Source organism: Syngnathoides biaculeatus, chromosome 5 (genome assembly GCF_019802595.1).
Source record: "Syngnathoides biaculeatus isolate LvHL_M chromosome 5, ASM1980259v1, whole genome shotgun sequence".
Classification (NCBI taxonomy): domain Eukaryota; kingdom Metazoa; phylum Chordata; class Actinopteri; order Syngnathiformes; family Syngnathidae; genus Syngnathoides; species Syngnathoides biaculeatus.
In genome coordinates, this window is record NC_084644.1 from 15,065,012 (window position 1) to 15,084,789 (window position 19,778).

At 41.4% G+C, this 19,778-nt stretch overlaps 1 protein-coding gene across 2 annotated transcripts; it reads right to left on the reverse strand.

The window, feature by feature from the left end:
* Positions 1 to 170: 170 nt before the first annotated feature.
* cnih4 (cornichon family AMPA receptor auxiliary protein 4) lies at positions 171 to 16,831 on the reverse strand. Of its 2 annotated transcripts, XM_061820517.1 has the most exons (5): positions 16,713 to 16,831; positions 16,350 to 16,418; positions 15,959 to 16,071; positions 3,840 to 3,980; positions 171 to 3,719 (listed from the first exon to the last, which is right to left on the reverse strand). In XM_061820517.1, exons 1-5 carry the CDS (start codon positions 16,779 to 16,781, stop codon positions 3,692 to 3,694), a joined length of 420 nt encoding a protein of 139 aa, XP_061676501.1. In that variant the 5' UTR covers positions 16,782 to 16,831; the 3' UTR covers positions 171 to 3,691. The 2 variants fall into 2 exon arrangements, with proteins under 2 accessions (XP_061676501.1, XP_061676502.1); XM_061820518.1 differs by lacking the exons at positions 15,959 to 16,071; positions 16,350 to 16,418; positions 16,713 to 16,831 and adding exons at positions 10,487 to 10,589; positions 11,202 to 11,821.
* Positions 16,832 to 19,778: the final 2,947 nt, after the last annotated feature.

A 19,778-nucleotide genomic window follows, 5' to 3' on the forward strand; every position in this document is an offset into this window, starting at 1 on the left:
GATATTTTAAACTTTTAACAAATAAAAACCTGAAAAGTGGGGCATGCCCCCTTGCATTCATCCTTTGTAGCGCCCTCTTTTGCTGCACATACAGCTGCAAGTCGCTTGGGGTATGTATCAGTTTTGCACATCAAGAGACTGAAATTCTTGCTCATCCTTCGTTGCAAAACAGCTCAAGCTCAGTGAGGTTGGATGGTGAGCGTTTGTGAACAGCAGTCTTCAGCTCTGCCCACAGATTCTCGATTTGATTCAGGTATGGACTTTGACTTGGCCATTCTAACACCTGGGTACGTTTATTTGTGAACCCTTCCATTGTAGATTTGGCATTATGTTTTGGATCACTTTCCTGTTGGAAGATAAATCTCCCAGTCTCAGGTCTTTTGCAGACTCAACAGGTTTTCTTCCAGAATGGTCCTGTATTTGGCTCCATCAATCTTCCCATCAATTTTAACCTTCTTCCCTATTTCTGCTGAAGAGAAGCCGGCCTATTTGTCATCCTCAGTCGACACTGGATCATTCAGTGATCCACACTGAACTTCTGGAGTTTGCTGCACTGAAAGTAAAAGGGCCAAATAATATTACACGCCACACTTTTCAGTTTTTTATTTGTTAAAAAAGTATAAAATATCCAATAAATTTCATTCCACTTCACAATTCTGTCTCACTTGTTGTTGATTCTTGACAAAAAATAAAAATTTGATATCTTAAAGTTTGCAGCCTGAAATTTAGTGAAAGGTTGAAAAGTTCAAGGGCCCGAATACTTTCACAAGGCACTTTAAATCTGAGTAAGAAGTGAGGTACACACTGAAATGGTTCCCAGCCGATCAGGGCACATCAAATCAGTCACACAACTATTGTCAATTTAGTCTTCACTTAACACATCTTTTGGGTATGTGGGAGGAAACCGGAGTACCCCAAGAAATCACACAGGCATGCAGAAAGCATGCAAACTCCACACAGGCGAGGCCGGGAGTTGAACCCAGGTCCTCAGAACAGTGATGCAGCTGAGCACATATCATTTATTCATCAAGGAAAGTCACACAGACAAAATGGCATTAGGATCAAATTAGAAGAGACATCTCCTGTACTACATGTCTGCAAAATTTTATTTGAATAGATGATAGATGTATACCAATTTGAAAGGGATTGCAAATGAAGACACATTTCATGTATTTTCCTTTTTATTTGTGAAACCTAAATCCTTGAGAAAATAACAGCGACAGACACTTTAGCTGGCATGCATCAAGCTGACCGGCAGACATCTCAGTTAACACACTGAGGACACAACTGGGTCGACATTATCTGCAAAAATGCCTCGCATTGGAGTCATATTAAAACACTGCAGTGTTTATTTAGGCAACTGCACTCATGCAGCAACCCTAATCAAATCCAGACATCCAATAAGATGCCATAAAAATGGAGGAATGTCTGATGTCAGTTTTCAGACTGAACAACCTATTCTTTATTTAGCAGAATGACTTCACTTCAACCAAAAAAAGACTAATTTTCACCCTTCCTTACTAAAAGCCAGTAAGTTCAATGATGGTGTGCTGTGGAGTGAAAAGTCGACTGAGCCACGCATGTGCCCTTATCTTTCTATATGCTGCCCACCTGTTTCTGTAGCGCTTATAGGTTTGTTATGATGGCTTCAGTGCAAAGGATTACCTCCAGTCATTATATCATAAGCATCTACAACTGCATTCAGAAGCCCTATGGGCGCACAAGCCAGTGCAAATTGTAACCTGGTCCCAAGGCCGGATAAATGCAAAGGGTTGCGTCAGGAAGCACATTTGATTTAAAACCTCGCTAAACAAATAGGGGCATTCATCCAAAGAATTCCATACTAGATGCTGCATTTGGTCATGCCATGGATTAACAATGTAAACCATTGCTGTTAACCTACATGGCGCTGGTGGAGATTCAGCTACTGTGGTTCAAAGACGAAAGAGGAGAAAAGCGGGTTCTTTGGCAGAAAGAGAAGAGGTAAACACAAAGCCACAACTGAATGTTGGGACGAGCAGGTGGAAAGGTGGTAAGGCTAGAAGTTTAGGAGCAGGGTTTAAATCATTTTACCATGGAGTAGATGGGAAGAGAAATGAAGTATGGGTTATTTTAAAGGAAGAGTTAGCAAAGAATGTCTTGGAGGTGAAAAGAGTTTGGATGTAACCTGAAATTGAGGGTGTTTCGTATAACGTAATCAATGGCTAGGTGCCCCAGGTAGGATGTGACCTAGAGGTGAAAGAGAAATATTGGAAGGAGCCAGACAAACTAGTTGTGGGCATCACAGACAGGGAGAGGCAGTTGTGATAAGTGGAGATTGTAATGCACATGTTGGGGTGCTGAAGAAGCGATGGGTAACTGGTATCCAGAAAAGAAACCTCTAGGTGGCGAAACACTGCAAAAACGATGAAAATGGCTGTAGTGAACACTTTCTTCCAGAAGCGCAGGAACATATTGTAACCTACAAGAATTGAGATAATATCAGACCGGTGGATTACATCTTGTGCAGACGATTTATTCTGAAGTGGGTTACTGACTGGAAGGTACGATGGTAATGTGTAAAATGACTGATGGTGGACTTTGCAAAAAGGATGGAGATGGCTGTAGTGAACACTTATTTCCAGAAGAGGGAGGAACATATAGTGACCTACAAGAGCGGAGGTAGAACCACGCAGGTAGATTATATTTTGTGCAGACGATGTAATCTGAAGGAGGTTACTGACTGTAAAGTAGTGGTAGGGGAGAGTGTAGCTCGACAGCATAGGATGGTGGTGTGTAGGATGATTCTGGTGGTGGGTAGGAAGATTAACAAGACAAAGGTAGAGCAGAGAACCATGTGGTGGAAGCTGAGAAAGTAAGAATTTTGAGCGGCCTTTCGGAAAAAGGTGAGACAGACTCTCGATGGACAGGAGGAGCTCCCGGAAGACTGGACGACTACAGCCAAGGTGATCAGAGAGATAGGCAGGAGAGTACTTAGGGACACAGAGAACAGAGGAGAAAGGAATACGTAAAGATGCAACTAAGGGAAAAGGTGGAGGTTGCAAAAATGAAGATGTTGAGTTTCTGTCTAGGAGTGACCAGGTTGGATAGGACTAGAAATTAGCTCACAGCCGAGGTTAGCTGTTTTGGAGACAAAGTTAGAGAGAGTGCAAACTTTAATGGTTTAGTCCCATCCAGAGGAGAGATTGAGTATATTGGTAGTAGGGTGATGAGATTGGAGCTGCCAGGGAAAAGAGCGAGAGGAAGACCAAAGAAAAGGTTGATAGATGTTCTGAGGGAAGACATGAGGGCAGTTGATAGAAAGGAGGATGCGGGAGATAGGCTGACATGGAAAAAGATGACACGCTGTGGTGGCCCCTAACGGGATAAGCCCAAAGGTAAAGAGCAACATGAATACTTGCATTAAGATGATGAATGTGATCTTAAATGATTTTCTTCACAAATTAAGGACTTCACAGCTTTACTTTTTTTTTTTTTTTGGGGGGGGGTGATCATTTTGCTGTTTTCATTTTTAGTGTGGTTCTTATACTGTTCAATCTAATGCAAATATGTTGTATTGGCTCATATGATTAAACTTTGAAAATGAAATGATTTTCCACATTCAGCACAGGATGGGAGGTGGGAAATGGGAAATCCAGGACCTTGAAGATGGATAGTGGGCAGGAGTCCCAGTGATATCATGTTGCCTCCCTCAGTCATTGATCAGAGCCAGAATCATACTGCGAAAATAAAGACCAATGATACGTGTTAATATAAAGCATTCTCCAAATAGGATTCGTATCATTTTCAACCAAACATGTCACTGCGCGTGAGTGCATGCACATTGATGGGTCATCTACCTGTACAAATAAATGAAGAAGCAAAGCAGGTGGTAGCCAAGTTTAATCATGGCCTCCTTCATGTGCGACTTGAGCTGTCCTCTGTTGTGAATCTCAGTGGGGTCAAACACGCCCATGTTGCCCACCGGAACCATCACGTATCTGAATGAAGAACATTGCCCAGCAAAGTCAACACACTGCCAACTTTGACTCCAATATCAATGACAATTTAAATTAATTATTTCATAATAACTGGGTGGCATGGTGGAGCAACTGGGTAGAGCCGTCCCCGTCCCCACCCTCCTCTTTGGTGTTTGCATGTTCTCCCTGTGCCTGCATGGGTTTTCCCCGGGCACTCAAGTTCACATCCCAGAAACATGCATTAATTGGAGACTCTAAGTTGCCTTTTATGCGTGATTGTGAGTGTGACTTGTCTGTCTCCATGTGCCCTGCGATTGGCTGGGAACCAGTTCAAGGTGTACCCTACCTCCAGCCCGATGACAGCTTTCTGGCACTCCTGATGACCCTTGTGAGGATAAGCAGCTCCGAAAATGGATGGATGGATAAGAATAACTGAGACTGTGTGCTCGCTGTAAATGACATTTTACCTTGGAATGCCCATGACAAACAGTTGGAAGCTTGGAAAGCTTTGGAAAATGTGCCTCGAGTCGGTGAATCGGTAAAATCCAAATTGACTATATGACCTCTACAGACAGTGTCATTGTCATCTTAACCAAGAGTTAGTTAGGGTTAGATAGCAACACTATTCTGAACCTCAACAATACTTGCGCTCTGTTTGCTGTGGTTGACAAGCTCACCCTCTACTCCCCCCGAATCAGATAGTGCCAAAACTTGTAATAGATGACAAATGCAATGAGTGTGCCTGTTATTTTAGTGAAAAATACATCAGGTCAAATGTAAGCACAAAACAGCATGATAAAATAATTCTACATCTGAAACCACCCAGGGAAAACTATTATCTTGTCAGAATTTTAAACAGTTGATCAGAAAACTGTAGAGAAAACAGGTCACCAATTGAAACCATCAACAAGCTGTCTGAACTCAATACCGTCTGACTTTCAAAACGATTGTGAAGTCAGTGCGAGCCGATTTGCAGCAAATAATCAATTGGTCACTTTAGTCTGGCGAGTTTCCCAAACCTCTTAAAGTAGCTGCTGCTAATCCTGTTCTAAAAATCAGCACTGGACGATCCTAGGTTAAATTTTGACTATCAAAGATATGCAAATGACACAGTTATATTTTGCAGTGTCTCCAGATGATGACAGATCAATTAAGTGTCTAAAGCAGATAAATAACTGGATGAGCCAACATTTTCTTCAACTAAACCACACAAAAAAAGATTTATTGTTTTTGGCAATAAAGAAAAGAGAATTGGTGAGTTTCTACCTGGACTCACTATCTTTAAAAACCCAAGACCAAGTCCGAAACCTTGGTGTTCTGACAGAATCCCACCTGACTTTCAATAGTCGTATTAAATCAATCACAAAAACTGCCTTTTACTCTCTGAAGCACATATGAAGGTTTGTATGTGTCAAGCAGACCAGGTAAAGCTCATCTATGCTTTTATCTCAAGTAGACTAAGACTATTGTGAAGGTCTTCTGACTGAACTCCTCAAAATAAGCATTAAACAGCTGGAGCTCATTCAGAATGCTGCAGCTCGGGCTCTGACCAGAACAAAGAGGTCAGAGCATATAACTCCCAATTCCAAACTCCTTACACTGGTTTCCAGTCAGGTTTGAAATAGATTTTAAAGTTCTAGTACTGGTCTATAAATCACTCAATGGTGTAGGTCCTGAATATATGCTTACGGAATACAAACCCGGTAGAGCTCTGAGATCGACTGACTCACGACAAATAGTAGAGCACAGAGTCCAAAGCAAACATGATGAAGCAGCATTTAGCTATTGTGCTGCACACAAATGGAATAAGTTGCAAACAGAGGTGAGGTCAGCCCCAAGTGGGAAATCCAGGTTGAACTCTTCTTTCTTCTCATGCTTTTTAGAGTATTTCCACTTTTAATATTTGTCGCACTCTACGCTGTTTTTAATTGCATTCATTTTTTAATATGTATTTTTGTCATTTTCATTGTTTTTTTTCCATTTTTATTCAACCCCTTTTAATCATTTAAAGCGCAATGAGTTACTTTGTTTATGAAATGGGCTATATAGATATTTCTTTGCATTAAAAACTACTCATGTACTGTAATCACTCATGCTTTAAAAACTACTACAGCGTGGGAAGTAGAATTGGTCATGTAATTTCATCAATCAGTTGTAGGGTTATAAGTATTATTATTATTATTTGTGATAGTGGATTTTCCAGGAGTTTCAAGTGTTCCTCCACTATATGTGGAACGTCACGTGACCAAACTTGGCAAACAGGTTGCCGGACTTCCTGTGTATGCTACAATAAGGAGCATGACTGGAGGTCGATGACGTGGTTTCAAGACCAACTTGCTAAAATCTTTCTTCATTACTATTTTCTTCAGACAAAGTTACAAACTTTTCTATCATTTGTTTATAGAAATGTATATTATATACAATATTTCGTTTAACCCAGTAGTTACGTTCCCCAAAACACCCGCATTTAAGTGAAATCCATGTGGTAGAAGTTGATTGTGTTTTCATTTTTTGTCTTTTTTCCTTTGTTATAGCGTGTGCCCATGCCCATTTGTGGCAATCTTAGTGCCAGCAGTGCTACAAACCATGCTGGGAGGGGGGAAATAGCGTTTAAAGTGCCTCTTTTGTCTCAATTATTTTATGAGTCACTTTATTTGTTTTATTATTTGCTCGTTATGTTATTCTGGGCAGCACGGTGGATCAGCTGGAAAGCGTTGGCCTCACAGTTCTGAGGTTCAATACCAGACCCGCCTGTGTGGAGATTGTATTCTCTTCCCATGCCTACGTGAGTTTTCTCCAGGCTCTAAATTGCCCCGAGGTGTAATTGTGAGTGCGATTGTTGTCTGTCTCCATGTGCCCTGCGATGGGCTGGCAACCAGCTCAGGGTGTACCCTGCCTCCTGCCCAATGATGCATGGGATAGGCTCCAGCACTCCCCACAACCCTTGTGTGGATAAGCGGCTAAAAAAATGGATGGATGAACGTTATTCTGTTTGCTGTGCTGTGATAATTGTACTTTCGATGTGACAATATGAATGTGTACAACATCGTCAGTAATGACCTGCCTACACAGGCAGTGTGTGGGGCAGGTAAGCTTCTGGTGAATTACGTGCTGGCATCCATGCTAACAACGTAACCAGTGTGTACCAAGTAACCAAGTGGACTTCATTGGATATGTCACACAACAATTGTGCACATAGGGTTATTATGTCCATTCCGGAGAACATTTAAGACTTTTAAGTTCATCCTATGATTCCAAATATATGATACATATCATACATAGGTATATGAATACTGCATCCATTATTTGCGCGTTTTCATTATTCGCGAGGGGTCAAGGAACGTAACCCCCGCGAATAACAGAGTAACTATATTTTTTTTGTTCACAGGATGTTTTGTCATTTACAGGATTTTTTTTCATTTACAGTACGTTTTTTTATGTTTCCAGGTTTGTTTGATTTTTTCATTTACAGTGTTTCTTATGTTTTCAGGCTGACAAACTCCTAATCATAAACGTTTTAAACTTCTCTCAAACAGGCTGTAACGTTTTCTCACATTTTTTTGTTTAAACACTCAAAGTTGAAGCATTCGTAGATTTAAAAAAAAAAATACACTACTATTAGACAACGGAACCAAAGATCACAACCTGAGGTCAAAACATTTATTAGAGAGAAAAATAGAAAAACGTCCCACTATCCTTTTTCTTCCACGTTATTCAGCATTGGGTATACGTGTTTTCCTATAAAAAGAAAAATACGATCATTTTTAGAAATTAAGTTTTGATGATCAATCTATGAGGATGCACAAAAAAATTATTAGTAGCGACCCAGGCGTATTTTACAGTTCTGGATGGTTGCCGCAGCTTTGCTGTAGCGTCCTTGGTGCAGGTGTCTTGTGAGTGAAAAACAGAGCTATGGGTCATTGTTGGCGCTCTTTTTTCCTTCTCGGCGAGAATATTCTTATAAACAGACATGCCGCCTTCGATTTTGTCTGAGAACTGAAGCCTCGACACTTTGTGCAGAGGCACCAAAAAGCCACGGGGCCCACAACCCGCCCCCAGAACCCAAGTGGAGCGATCGCCCCCCCGAGCCTCACTGTTGGGACGAGCACAACAAAGCACCGTGTAGTTTGCTGAAGGTCAATCACTCTCCTCCATTCTAATGCGTTCACTATACCTAATTTACATTATTATTTGATGCTGGCAGTGTGGCCTCTTTTGTGCTTAAGGGGAAGAAGCACGCAAGTGTTGAGAAAGAGGAAGAGGAAGTATTAACACTTGATCGCTTGACAACCATGGCCAATGACCTTTGGAGGCCTCTGCAAGAGCCATCAGTCCATGAGCCAATCGAGACGCAGAACATGATGCGGGGTTTCCCTGAGCAAACCAGCATAGAGAACACAATGTGCATTCATACAAAAAAAAAAAGCCTGCTGCACTAAAAAACAAATACGAAAAAAAAAAAAACGGCGAGGCCACATAAAGTGAACCGCATTTAGAAAGGGAAACACTACGTAAACGCGCACAAGGCCTAAGCTTGGAATATTGTCATCTATTGCGGTAGGCTCTGACCGCGGTGCGCTACTGTGCTTGATCGACCAGCAAAATCACCGGCACTCACCTTAGAGAACGGACGGTTTTGTCAATAGGAGGGAAAGACAACCATTCAGAGCCCAAACTGCATAAGTGGCCATTCACTTTCATGCCAACTCTGAGGGATCACCTTCCACAATTTGTTCGCTCTGCTGAATCTTTGGTCTCTTTCAAATGATGACTAAAAACTTGTTTATATCATTTAGCCTCTCTATCGTTCTCCCGTTTGTTTAGAGGCCCTATTATTTAATTCTATTTTGTTTCTATTGCTGTGCATATTTTTCATTAATGCTTGTCAATTTTAACTTATCTTTATAGTGTCCCCTTTTGTAAAGAGTTGTAACTGAATGTTTTAAAATGAGATAATTTCATAAAACTTATAACTAAGTTTTACATGTACAAATGTTAACAGGTTTTCAGAAACCAGCCATTTCTGTTTAAAAGATATTTTTTTTATAAGTGAACTTGTGTAAGAATGGAATTTTCTGAGAGTGAATTTGGAGTTTTCAAGATGTGTAATCCATATTTATGAACTTCAAGGGAACGGAGGCTTGAAATATTTCACTGTAAATCTACAGCAGCAGAAATTATTATTCAACATATCACCATTTTTCTCACTAATTATAGTTCCAAATAAGGTACTGTGTTCACCTAAACTTTGGGAAAAACCTAAGTAATCCATACATGCAACAAAATACAACAAATAAGATTGGAAATGCAATTGTGTGCATTAATCTGAAATGACAGGGGGAAAGTATTGAACACACTAAGTGGTATTTATTTAATAGTCTGCACAAAAGCCTTTGTTTCCAATGACAACTTCAAATGCCTCCTGTATGGAGAATCTCATCACATTTCTTGGTCAAGTGCAGGGTTTATCAACCTTTTTGAGGCTGCGGGCTAATTCATGAGCACCAATCGTGTGAGGGGCTACCTGAGCTTTTTGCAGCAAACGTCCAAAATAACAAAACTCCCTATACTTTATAACTATATAAATACTTATGACATTTAAAAAAAATTTAATGTAAGCAAGTCAGATTCAGAATTTAAACACAATTTGTGACCTGTGCTATGCCTCGCGGGCACCTTAAGTGGTACTTGCAGGCAACCATGCACCTGTGGGCATTGCATTGGTGACCCCTGGTCTCGTGTGATCTTGGCCCATTCAGCCACACAAGTAGCCTTCAAATGTTGAAGGTTCCATGGGATTTTTTTTGTATCTTGAATTGCAATTCTTTCCGTAGATTTTCGATTGGATGTGAGTGTGGTGAATGTCTGGGCCATTGTAGAATTTTTTTTTCTTTGAAACAAATTGAGAGTTTCCTTAGTTTTATGATTTGGATCATTATCCTGCTGAAATATCCACCTTTGTTTTATTTTCATCATCCTCATAGATTTCAGCAGACTTTTTTTAAAGAATATCTCAGTACACGAGTCAATGATGGTGTAGTGGTACACCTGATTTTGGCCCAGGCAGGGTCGTATAGATTCCCGCTCAGTGATGGTGTTATCTACCCTGCCACTGACTGGCGACCAGTTCAGTTCAGTCCAGTCCACCTCTCACCCGAAGATAAATCTCAATACATTTGCCATGTCATACTAACCGTATAGTAATATGAAATTAACCAGTATACCATTTGCTGAAAAGCAGCCCCACACAATCATGCTCCCGCCTCTGAACTTCACTGTTGGAATGGTGTTTTTAGGGTGATGTGCAGTGACATTTTTCTTCCAAACGTGTGGTATCCAACAGTTCAATATTGCTCTTATCAGACCACAATTTGTTCTCCCACAGTATTGTCCAAATGTTGTTCAGCAAACTTTAAATGAGCTTTAACATACTTTTATTTTTCCCTGCAATGGCATCTTGCGTGGTGTGGGTGTACAGTATATAGGCCAAAGTGAATTACTCAGTGTTTTCATTGCGACAACCGTACCTGCAAATTCCAGGTCTTTTTGAAGCTCTTCTAATGGTCCTGGGCTTTAAGACAATTCTTCCGATTCTTCTTTGCACTCTGTCAGAAATCTTGCGAGGAGTATCTGATCGAGGCACAATCGGGGTCGTAACATTGGGTTTCAATTTAAGTATTCTGGCCCCAACTAGTGATGGATCCAGCAACACCGAAGCGCCGACGAACGCACCAAGCTCACAGAGCAATCCCCGGGTCAGTGCGCGTACCACTTTAAAACAATCATGTGACCAACGCATAAACTGCGTCAACTCGGCAAAATCTGTGTTTATAAGGAAGTGCATCTGTCAACGGACTGCAACTACTGACACAATCTAAATCTCACGGTTACTTGTGGATGTCTTTGTGGTTTATGGAGCAGCTCTAGGGGAAACAAAAGTTGTCTGTCATGTGGGAGTATTTTAATTTTCTTTCAGAGAATCTTCTTCTTTTCCTTTCGGCTTTTCCTGTTAAGGGTGACCACGGTGTGTCATCTTTCCTTTTTTTTTCCTGCCCTCATGTCTTCCCTCACCACATCCATAAACCTTCTCTTTGGTCTTCCTCTCGCTCTTTTTTGCCTGGCAGCTCCATCCTCAGCACCCTTCTACCAATATACTCACTCTCTCCCCCCTCTGAACATGTCCAAACCATCAAAGTCTGCTCTCTCAAACCTTGTCTCCAAAATATCCAACTTTGGCTGTACCTCTTATGAGCTCATTTCGAATCCTATCCAACCTGTTCACTCCTAGAGAGAACCTCAACATCTTCATTTCTGCCACCTCAAGCTTTGCTTCCTGTCGTTTCTTCAGAGCCACAGTCTGTAATACATACATACATAAACTGTTTTATAAACTTTGCCCTTTATCCTAGCAGAGATTTATTTCAGTCCCAAAATCTCAAATTCATTTCAAGGTAACTCTTAGTTTACCATTCACATTATTTTTGCAGGTGAAATGTCACAATTGTTTCCCAGAGCTGTTTTTTTTTAATGCAATACCTGAAGTGCAGCAATGTCTGGAAGAGGGGAATAGTGGACAAAGATCTTGTGGTATATTGGAAGAGCCAGTAGACTGCCTATCCCAACCTCTTCCAGCTGGTCAAAGTGTTCCAATGTATGCTGGCTTCATCAGTGCCATGTGAGTATGTGTTCTCCACAGCTGGAGTAATCACTTGCAAGAAACAGACTTAATTTTAAAACTTTTTGTTGATAAAAATTTGTAAAAACAAAAAGTCCACAAGCATCCTCATTCACATCATTTTCACTTTTTTTTCACAGATTTTTCCATTATGATAAATGTTCACATGATTTAAAGATATGGAATAATAAAATGTGAACACAAAAACTTGAATGATATCGTATTCATCCATCCATTTTCTGAGCCGCTTATCCTCACCTCACAAGGGTCGTGGGAGTGCCGCAGCCTAGCCAAGCTATCTTCGGGCATGAGGCACACCCTCAAGTGGTTTCCAGCCAATTTCAGGGATAATGTATACAGTAGGATATCAAATCATTGTCAGTTCATTTTGTCAAGTGGGTTGCCTGTAGGGATTTTCAAAGTCCAGCGGGTATCAGTATCCAGTGACACAGAATCAACACAGTGTGTCATGGTGTCAACATGCTTCACGACACCTCATCAAACCATGAGTAGCCCCAACCATGCTAACCGGAAGATTCAGAAGCTTGGATATGTGTCTGTAACCAATGCAATTGCTATTTTGCAACAATTATTTTGCTTTTGTCTTGAGACTGTTCTTTGCTCTTACCCATAATGAGATTTGTCTTTACTCAGAACTTGGTAATGAGAACTTTTTTGTAGGATAGTTGAGACTGAACCATCTGATATTCATTTGCATTGACAAGGGGTTGGATTGCTGCTTAATAGATTTTAGGTGTTGCCTTGGATTTCCATGCCTTTTTCACCTCCATATTCTTAAATATTTTTCCCCTGTGCTATTTCACATTTAACACAAAACCTAATTTCTTATTTGTTTTACATTGTATGTATGGATTACTGGTATGTTAGGTTGTTCCAAACATCAGGTGAAATTTTCATGTCAAGAGTATGAAGTATATTCTGTGAGAAAAATGGTGACGTGTTAAGTACTATTTTCGCCTGCTGTATACATGGGTTGAACTTTCTGAAATGATTGACAAAATTTTTCATGGTATTTTAGTTTTTCTTCTAGATGTAGCAATACTCTTAGCACGTATCGCTGGGATGAGGAAGAATCCAAATAATACATTTTCTGGAAACCCTCGTTTACCCATTAACATTGACCAAAGCGATAAAGCCAGTTTCAACACTTTACATTGGTCAATAATCTGCAAAAATAACAGACAAACGACAATCAAGTATCTGCACATATTGTTATGATCAAAACAATGCAGTACAATTATAAATAGAGCGCAACGTTTAGCTTGATTTGACTTCCAGCCTGAATCACAGCCTTTTCACATTAAAAAGGACGAAGCACTTAAAAACAATGTTTGTCATAAATTAAAATCTGTGATCAGTGAGGCTACCATCCCTCACGTTTTGCCTCCGTAAAAAATAGTGTGAATAACAGGGATTGATAATTCCCAGAAGACTGATAATGTTACCTACACTATACTATTTATCCTGCAAGAAACAAACCCACTCCGTAGTTTCTGCTTCGAATTTATGATCACTGCTTTGCATATAATTGTTGAATATGGTTATGAAAAAGGCACTGTGGTGAAGAATGGTTAGAGCATCTGCCTCACAGTTCTGAGGTCCAGGCTTAAAATCCTGGCCCCACCAGTGTGGAGTTTGGATGTTCTCCCGTTGCCTATGTGGGTTTTCTACAGGCATTCCAGTTTCCTCCCACTTCCCAAAAACATTAATTGGAGATTCTAAATTGCCCTCAGGTGTGACTGTGAGTGCCCCGCAAATTGCTGGTGACCAGTTGTTGGCGTACCCCGACTCCTGCCTGGAGATAGCTGGGATAGGTCCCAGCACTCCCGCGACCCTTGTGAGGATAAGTAAAAATGGTTAAGAAGAAGAATCAAGCGCCTATTGTTTCCTCTCATATCCTGAATTTTCCTTTGCATTTAGAGAAAATATTTTTCCAAAGGCGGTATGTAACCTGAATTATTTTGTTACTGGAGACGTCCGTAAGTAGAGGTACAACTGTAAATCTGATTATTAACGCTACAACCCCTATTGTTATTTATTTTTCATACGTAAGCATCTATTTGTGACTCGGCCCACCTGTCAAACTTTAAAAAAACAAATGAGGCCCCTGAGCAAAACCGTGATTGGGAAAATATTCTTTTTGTGATAGTAAATAAATAAACAAACAAACAAATAAATAGATAAATGCGAGAAATTAATAAATAATACACAACTTGTATAGCATGTTTACACCTTCAAAGTTCTCAAAAGCGTTTTAACACTGTCTCCTCATTCACCAACTGATAATGAAGGAGCAACTGGGGGTTCAGTATGGTCCTCAAGGGCACCTGGACATGGTCACAACCCACAACATTTGAGTTGAGAAAACAACCACTCCACAACTTGCCCAATATGCTTAGTGCGGTGTTTTTCCAAACCTCCACCATTTAAGGTTGCTTTCAAGAAATGCTAAATTGATTACCAGTAATCACTTTCTGGTCTCGTGGTTAAATATGCACCTTAGGATGCATGTGTTTGATCACAAGTTGACGGGGCAAGTCTGTGCCACAGTACCGTTAAGAGTTTTTATTTTAGCGTTGCTTTAGCATGGACAAACGGAAAAAGACAATCAGCGAGGCATTAATAAAACTATTTCAAAACAAATGCTTATTGTTGGTCTAATTGGATCATAACAACATTAAACTAGTACTGTAATTCGCGCAACCGACTCACTTTAATGCTTGTCTCCCACATGAACACAATTTCTCTGTCCTTCCCCTGAACCCTTCATCCTAACACAAATCACACTAACCTTGATGGCTTAGAGGAGGGGTACCAAGACTTTTTTTTCCCCAAGATCTACTTTTCAAGCAGCCAAACCTTTCGCGACCGATGGGAGAAGCAAGAGAGAGACGGGAAATAGGAGGCCAACATGCCTTTATGTGCGAAGGATCAATGTATTGGCCACACCTGAATCAAGTGACAAGATGGATGATAGGCTAATATCTTTTCGTTTGTTTTGGGGTTTGTTTATTTATTTATTTTTTTGGGCACACTGTCACACGACCGACCAAAATTGCCTCGGCGATCGACCAGTCAATCGATGCATTGGTGAAAGAACGATTAATTGAATTTTTTTTAAACATAACTATTTTACAAATGTACTGTAAAGCCTAAACTACCGGAACATGTTGCACATCTAATTCTGTGATTCCTTCATGATAGAGCCCGTGCATCAATGGTGGTACATAAAAAATGTCATCAGCTATAACAAGAATATCCATTCATCCTTCCATTTTCTTAGACGCTTATCCTCACAAGGGTCGCGGGGAATGCTGGAGCCTATCCCAGCTGTCAACGGGGAGGAGCCAGGGTACACGCTGAACTGGTTGCCAGCCAATCGCAGCGCACATAGAGACAAACAGCCGCACTCACAATCACACCTAGGGGCAATTAATGTTGCATGTTTTTGGAATGTGAGAGGAAACTGGAGTCCCCGGAGAAAACCCATGCAGGCACTAGAAGAACATGCAAACTCCACATAGAGAGGGCTGGGATTGAACTGAGGTCCTCAAAACTGTGATGCCAACGCTTTCCAGCAGCGCCACCATAACCAGAATAATAAGGCGTGGAAAAAAAAAAAAAAAAAAAACCTCTTGGTACTGATTTCCTAACCGACCCTAAAAATTCCCGCCGACTGTAGCATTTTTACACCACGTAATAAATATGTCAGGGGCATTTCTCAACGGCAAATGCAGAAACACGAGAGTAAAACAGGGTGTTTGATAGCAGCCGCAGCGGGCGGTGGCGGCGTGGCCGTGTGCCGCTTCCTTGTACGCAGGATTACGTCGTGTATTTGAGCCTTGTTTTTCATGCCACTTGTTGCCAGATCATTGTGTGCATATGCATGTGTGTTCATGAGCGTCAGCTACCATAACTGCATCGTTTCATGTCATAGCATGTGTGAGCCATATAAAGTCAAGTTACGTTTTCGTGTTTTTCCATGTCCATGACATTGTTTCATGTTTTTTCTGTGCACGAGAGAGCTTGAATTAATAAGAACTGATAAGAAAATGGCGGAACCATGTGCTGAAGACGGAGTAAAAATATTTCATTTAAAAAAAAAAAAAATTAAAAAAACACCTAGTGACCCTCGTTCAGAAATCGGAATCACAATGTTTTTTTTTTTGTTTGGCCAAATAAAACCATTTAGATGACAACATTATGACTAAAACTTGAATACATTTTTGACTAAACACTTCCACAGAAACAAAATGAAAATGTGTGGACAAATTGAACACAAGAGGAAATTAGTTTACTGTACCTATAGATGTCCCAAGCTGCAACAGGGAGGTTGAGGAGGAAGATAAACCAATGTGCGGAGACCAACATCAAAACAGTGGAGACACATTGGCAAACCATCTCTGGTATAACCCACTGAACACACATCGCAGACACGGTAGGCGAAAGATCAGTACAGTATGCTGACTAAAGCTGACATATTAAAGCCAATGAAAATAAATACATGATCAACAACCAATCAAGTATCCACTAATTGGGGATGCACAAGTGACAGTACAACACAGCACATACTAGAAATGGTATGAGGAAAATCTGTGGATAAATAAGACAAACCTTCACAGTAGCGTATAATATGTTGACAGATTATGTACAGTAAGGCGTTATTTGGCACACAAGAAACAATCCTTATTTACTTTGTTGAGCTTGGAGCAGCATGCTCTGGCGTTGATGTAGTCACACTCTAAATCAGACAAAGTGATAATCTGACTTCAAGTCAAGGTGGCGTAAAACAATAAATGGCAATGTGTATCTTAACGAAACATAATAACTCCAACGTGGATGACCTGAGGCATTACGTTTTTGTTAATCTTACGCTTTCCATATTGTTGTCAATATTTTAAATGATAGCAGGATGGCTAATGGCAACAGCAGCGTACTTCGTTTTTCTCTCTCTCATGTGCTTACAGAGAAAACACTCACAAACATTGTTAACACCGTTCGAGTTTCCACAAACAGGCTACTTACACATACAAGGAAACACACGCAGTAAAGGATACGAAATACACCGCGAGGAAAATCAGTGCACAGCAGTCGATCAGTGACAGAATGCACACAGCAGCGTCCATCTTTTGTGGGGGGACTGCGTCTGGACAATAGACCGCTACCTTGCGGCTGGAGTATGAAACGCAGCCTTTACGACCATGTTTCACTGAATACTGTCCACCACAGTACAGTGCAGTACAATGAAGTACAGTAAAGTATAATGCATTGCAGTAAAGTCCAGTATAATGCAGTACAATGTAGTACAATCCAGTACAGTGCAGTACAGTACTGTTTAGTACATTGCTGTACAGTAGAGTATACACGTGTACTGGATCCCAACGTTTTGGACCCAAGGCCACTTGGGAAGTAAGGAAGTACAAAAATGTTTCATGTCACATGTTTCAGGTATCTGTTGGTTATTTGAGGATTTCGTTTTCTGACGACTTTTAGATATCCAGACTTCCCCTTCCCCAGCCACTTCATCCAGCTCTTCCAGGAGGGATCCAGAGGCGACCCCCTGGGTCTTTTTCCGATGAGACGTGCCCAGAACACCTCAGTAGGGAGGCGTCTGGGAAGCATCTAAATCAGATGGCCGCAGCCACCTTAACTGGATCTTCTCAATGCAGAGAAGTAACTGGTCTACTCCGAGCCCTTCCCAGATTAGAGACCTTTTCAACCAATCTCCAAGGGAGAGCCTGGACACCCTGAGGAGGAAACTCCTTTCAGCTACATGTATCCAGGATTTTGTTGTTTCGGTCATGGCCCACAACTTGTGACCATAGGTAAGGGTAAGAACGGAAAACGACCAGTAAATTGGGAGCTTTGTCTTTTGACCTATCTGCTTCTTTACCAAAATGGACCGATACAAACTTTGCATCATTGCAGATTCTGTACTAATCTACCTATCCATCTCACGTTCAATTCTTCCCTCTCTTGTGAATAAGACCCTAAGATACTTGAACTCCTCCACATGGGGCAGGACCCAAATGCATGACTCGTTAGACAGAAAGGCAGTTAAAGGAAGATCTTTATTCGTTCCAAAGTCGTAAGCCGGAGAGTCCGTCAGAGTGAGAAGCAGTATCAAGAGCGTCAAGCTTACGGGGTTGGTTGGAGGACAGGCGGAGGTCAGTACACAGGGGTTCAGGATCAGGAACGAGGAAGTGCGGGAACGAAGCATGGATGGCAAGAATCTAGCAAAGCCAGACCATCTGCTGGGTCCTATATATACTGGGGTTAATTATCCCTGATGAGGCGCAGGTGTGCAGGGGATCTGCAACGCCAGGTCTGGGACCAGCAGGACCGTGACTGTAACCCCCCCACCCCACCCTCCAAACGGCCAGCTCCAGACGGCCGAGGAGCCTCAGGATGAGATGCGTGGAAGTCTCTCATAAGTCAAGGGTCACCAATAAAACGGGACAGGATCCAGGAACGTTCTTCTGGGCCATACCCTTCCCAATCCACCAGGTATTGAACCTCCCTTCCTCTACGACAGGATGATAGAAGCCGGCGTACCTCCATCAATCATGCGGGCGGGCTTGACTGGGGGGACTAATGGCGATGGATGATTTGGTTGAAGCCGGCTTAAATGGAACGTGGGATGAACCCTCATCAATATGGGAAGCTTTAAATAAACAGCGACAGGGTTAACGATCTTGGTGATAGGAAAGAGACATGGGTGATGAGGTGGTGTACAACCTGGACAGGTTACCAGTCAATTGCAAACACAAGCATTCACACACATATACCTCCTGTATGGACAATTTAGTCTTAAATTAACCTAAAAAGCAATTCTTTGGACTGTGCAGGAAAGTACCCCGGAGTACCTGCATAAACCCCAAGCAAATATGGAGTGAACACAGGAATCCAGAACCTCTCCAGACAGAACAGGTTACCACAAGGTCATTGCACCGACCCAACACATTTTTAATTATGTACTGTATTTCACAATGTTTGTCAAAGACAAAGAAGAGGAGAAAAGCGGATTCGTCAGCAGAATAAGACGAATCCACAGAGCCTACAATTGAGTGTTGGGACAAAGAGAGGAAAAGCTCAGGAGTTGCTTGACATGATGATTAGGAGTAAGGTTATATTGTGCATCCAAGAGACCAGGTGGAAAGGTAGTAAGACTAGAAGTTAAAAATCGAGGGTGTTATGTATAATGTGATTAGCGGCTATGCCCCACAGGTAGGATGTGACCGAAAGTTGAAAGAGAAATTCTGAGCATCCCAGACACAGAGAGAGAGTTGGGATTGGTGGAGATTGTAATGGACATGTTGGTGAAGGAAACATGTGTGATGAAGAAATGATGGGTAAGTACAGCATCCAGGAAAGGAACTTTGAGGGACAGATGGTGGTGGACTTTGCAAAAAGGGTTAAAATGGCAGTAGTGAACACTTTTTTCCAAAAGAGGCAGGAACATAAAATGACCAACAAGAGTGCAGGTAGAAGTACGCAGGTGGATTATATTTTGTGCAGACAATGTAATCTGAAGAAAGTTACTGACTGTAAAGTAGTGGTAGGGGAGAGTGTAGCTCAACAGCATAGGATGGTGGTGTGTAGGATCACTCTGGTGGTGGGTAGGAAGTTTAATAAGACGAAGATAGAGCAGAGAACCCTGTGGTGATCAGAGAGACAGCCAGGAGAGTACATGGGGTTTCTTCTGGTAGGAAAGGGGAGAAGAAGACTTGGTGGTGGACCCCCAAAATACAGGATGTCATACAAGGAAACGATGTAGGGCAGAGGTCGAGGTAGCGATGGCTAAACAAGAGGCATATGAAGACATGTACACCAAGGTTGGATACGAAAGAAAGAGAAAAGGATCTCTACATGTTGGCCAGACAGAGGGATAGAGATGGGAAGGATGTGCAACAGGTAAGGGTGATTAAGGATAGAGATGGAAATGTCTTGCCTTGTGCCAGTAGTGTGCTAAATAGATGGAAAGAATACTTTGAGAATTTGATGAATGAAGAAAATGAGAGAGAAGGAAGAGTTGAAGAGGCAAGAGTGATGGACCAGGAAGTGGAAATGATTACTAAGGGGGAAGTCAGAAAGGCACTACAAAGGATGAAAAATGGAAAGGC

Bases quoted from the DNA above. Each gene is read 5' to 3' on its own strand.
- cnih4 (XM_061820517.1), bottom strand. From the start codon at position 16,781: ATGGACGCTGCTGTGTGCATTCTGTCACTGATCGACTGCTGTGCACTG. The intron at 16,072-16,349 runs GTAAATAAGGAT...ATGTGTGTTCAG, and splicing joins GCTGCTCCAAGCTCAACAAA to TGGGTTATACCAGAGATGGT. The intron at 3,981-15,958 runs GTACAGTAAACT...TTCTTCATTCAG, and splicing joins GCAGCTTGGGACATCTATAG to ATACGTGATGGTTCCGGTGG.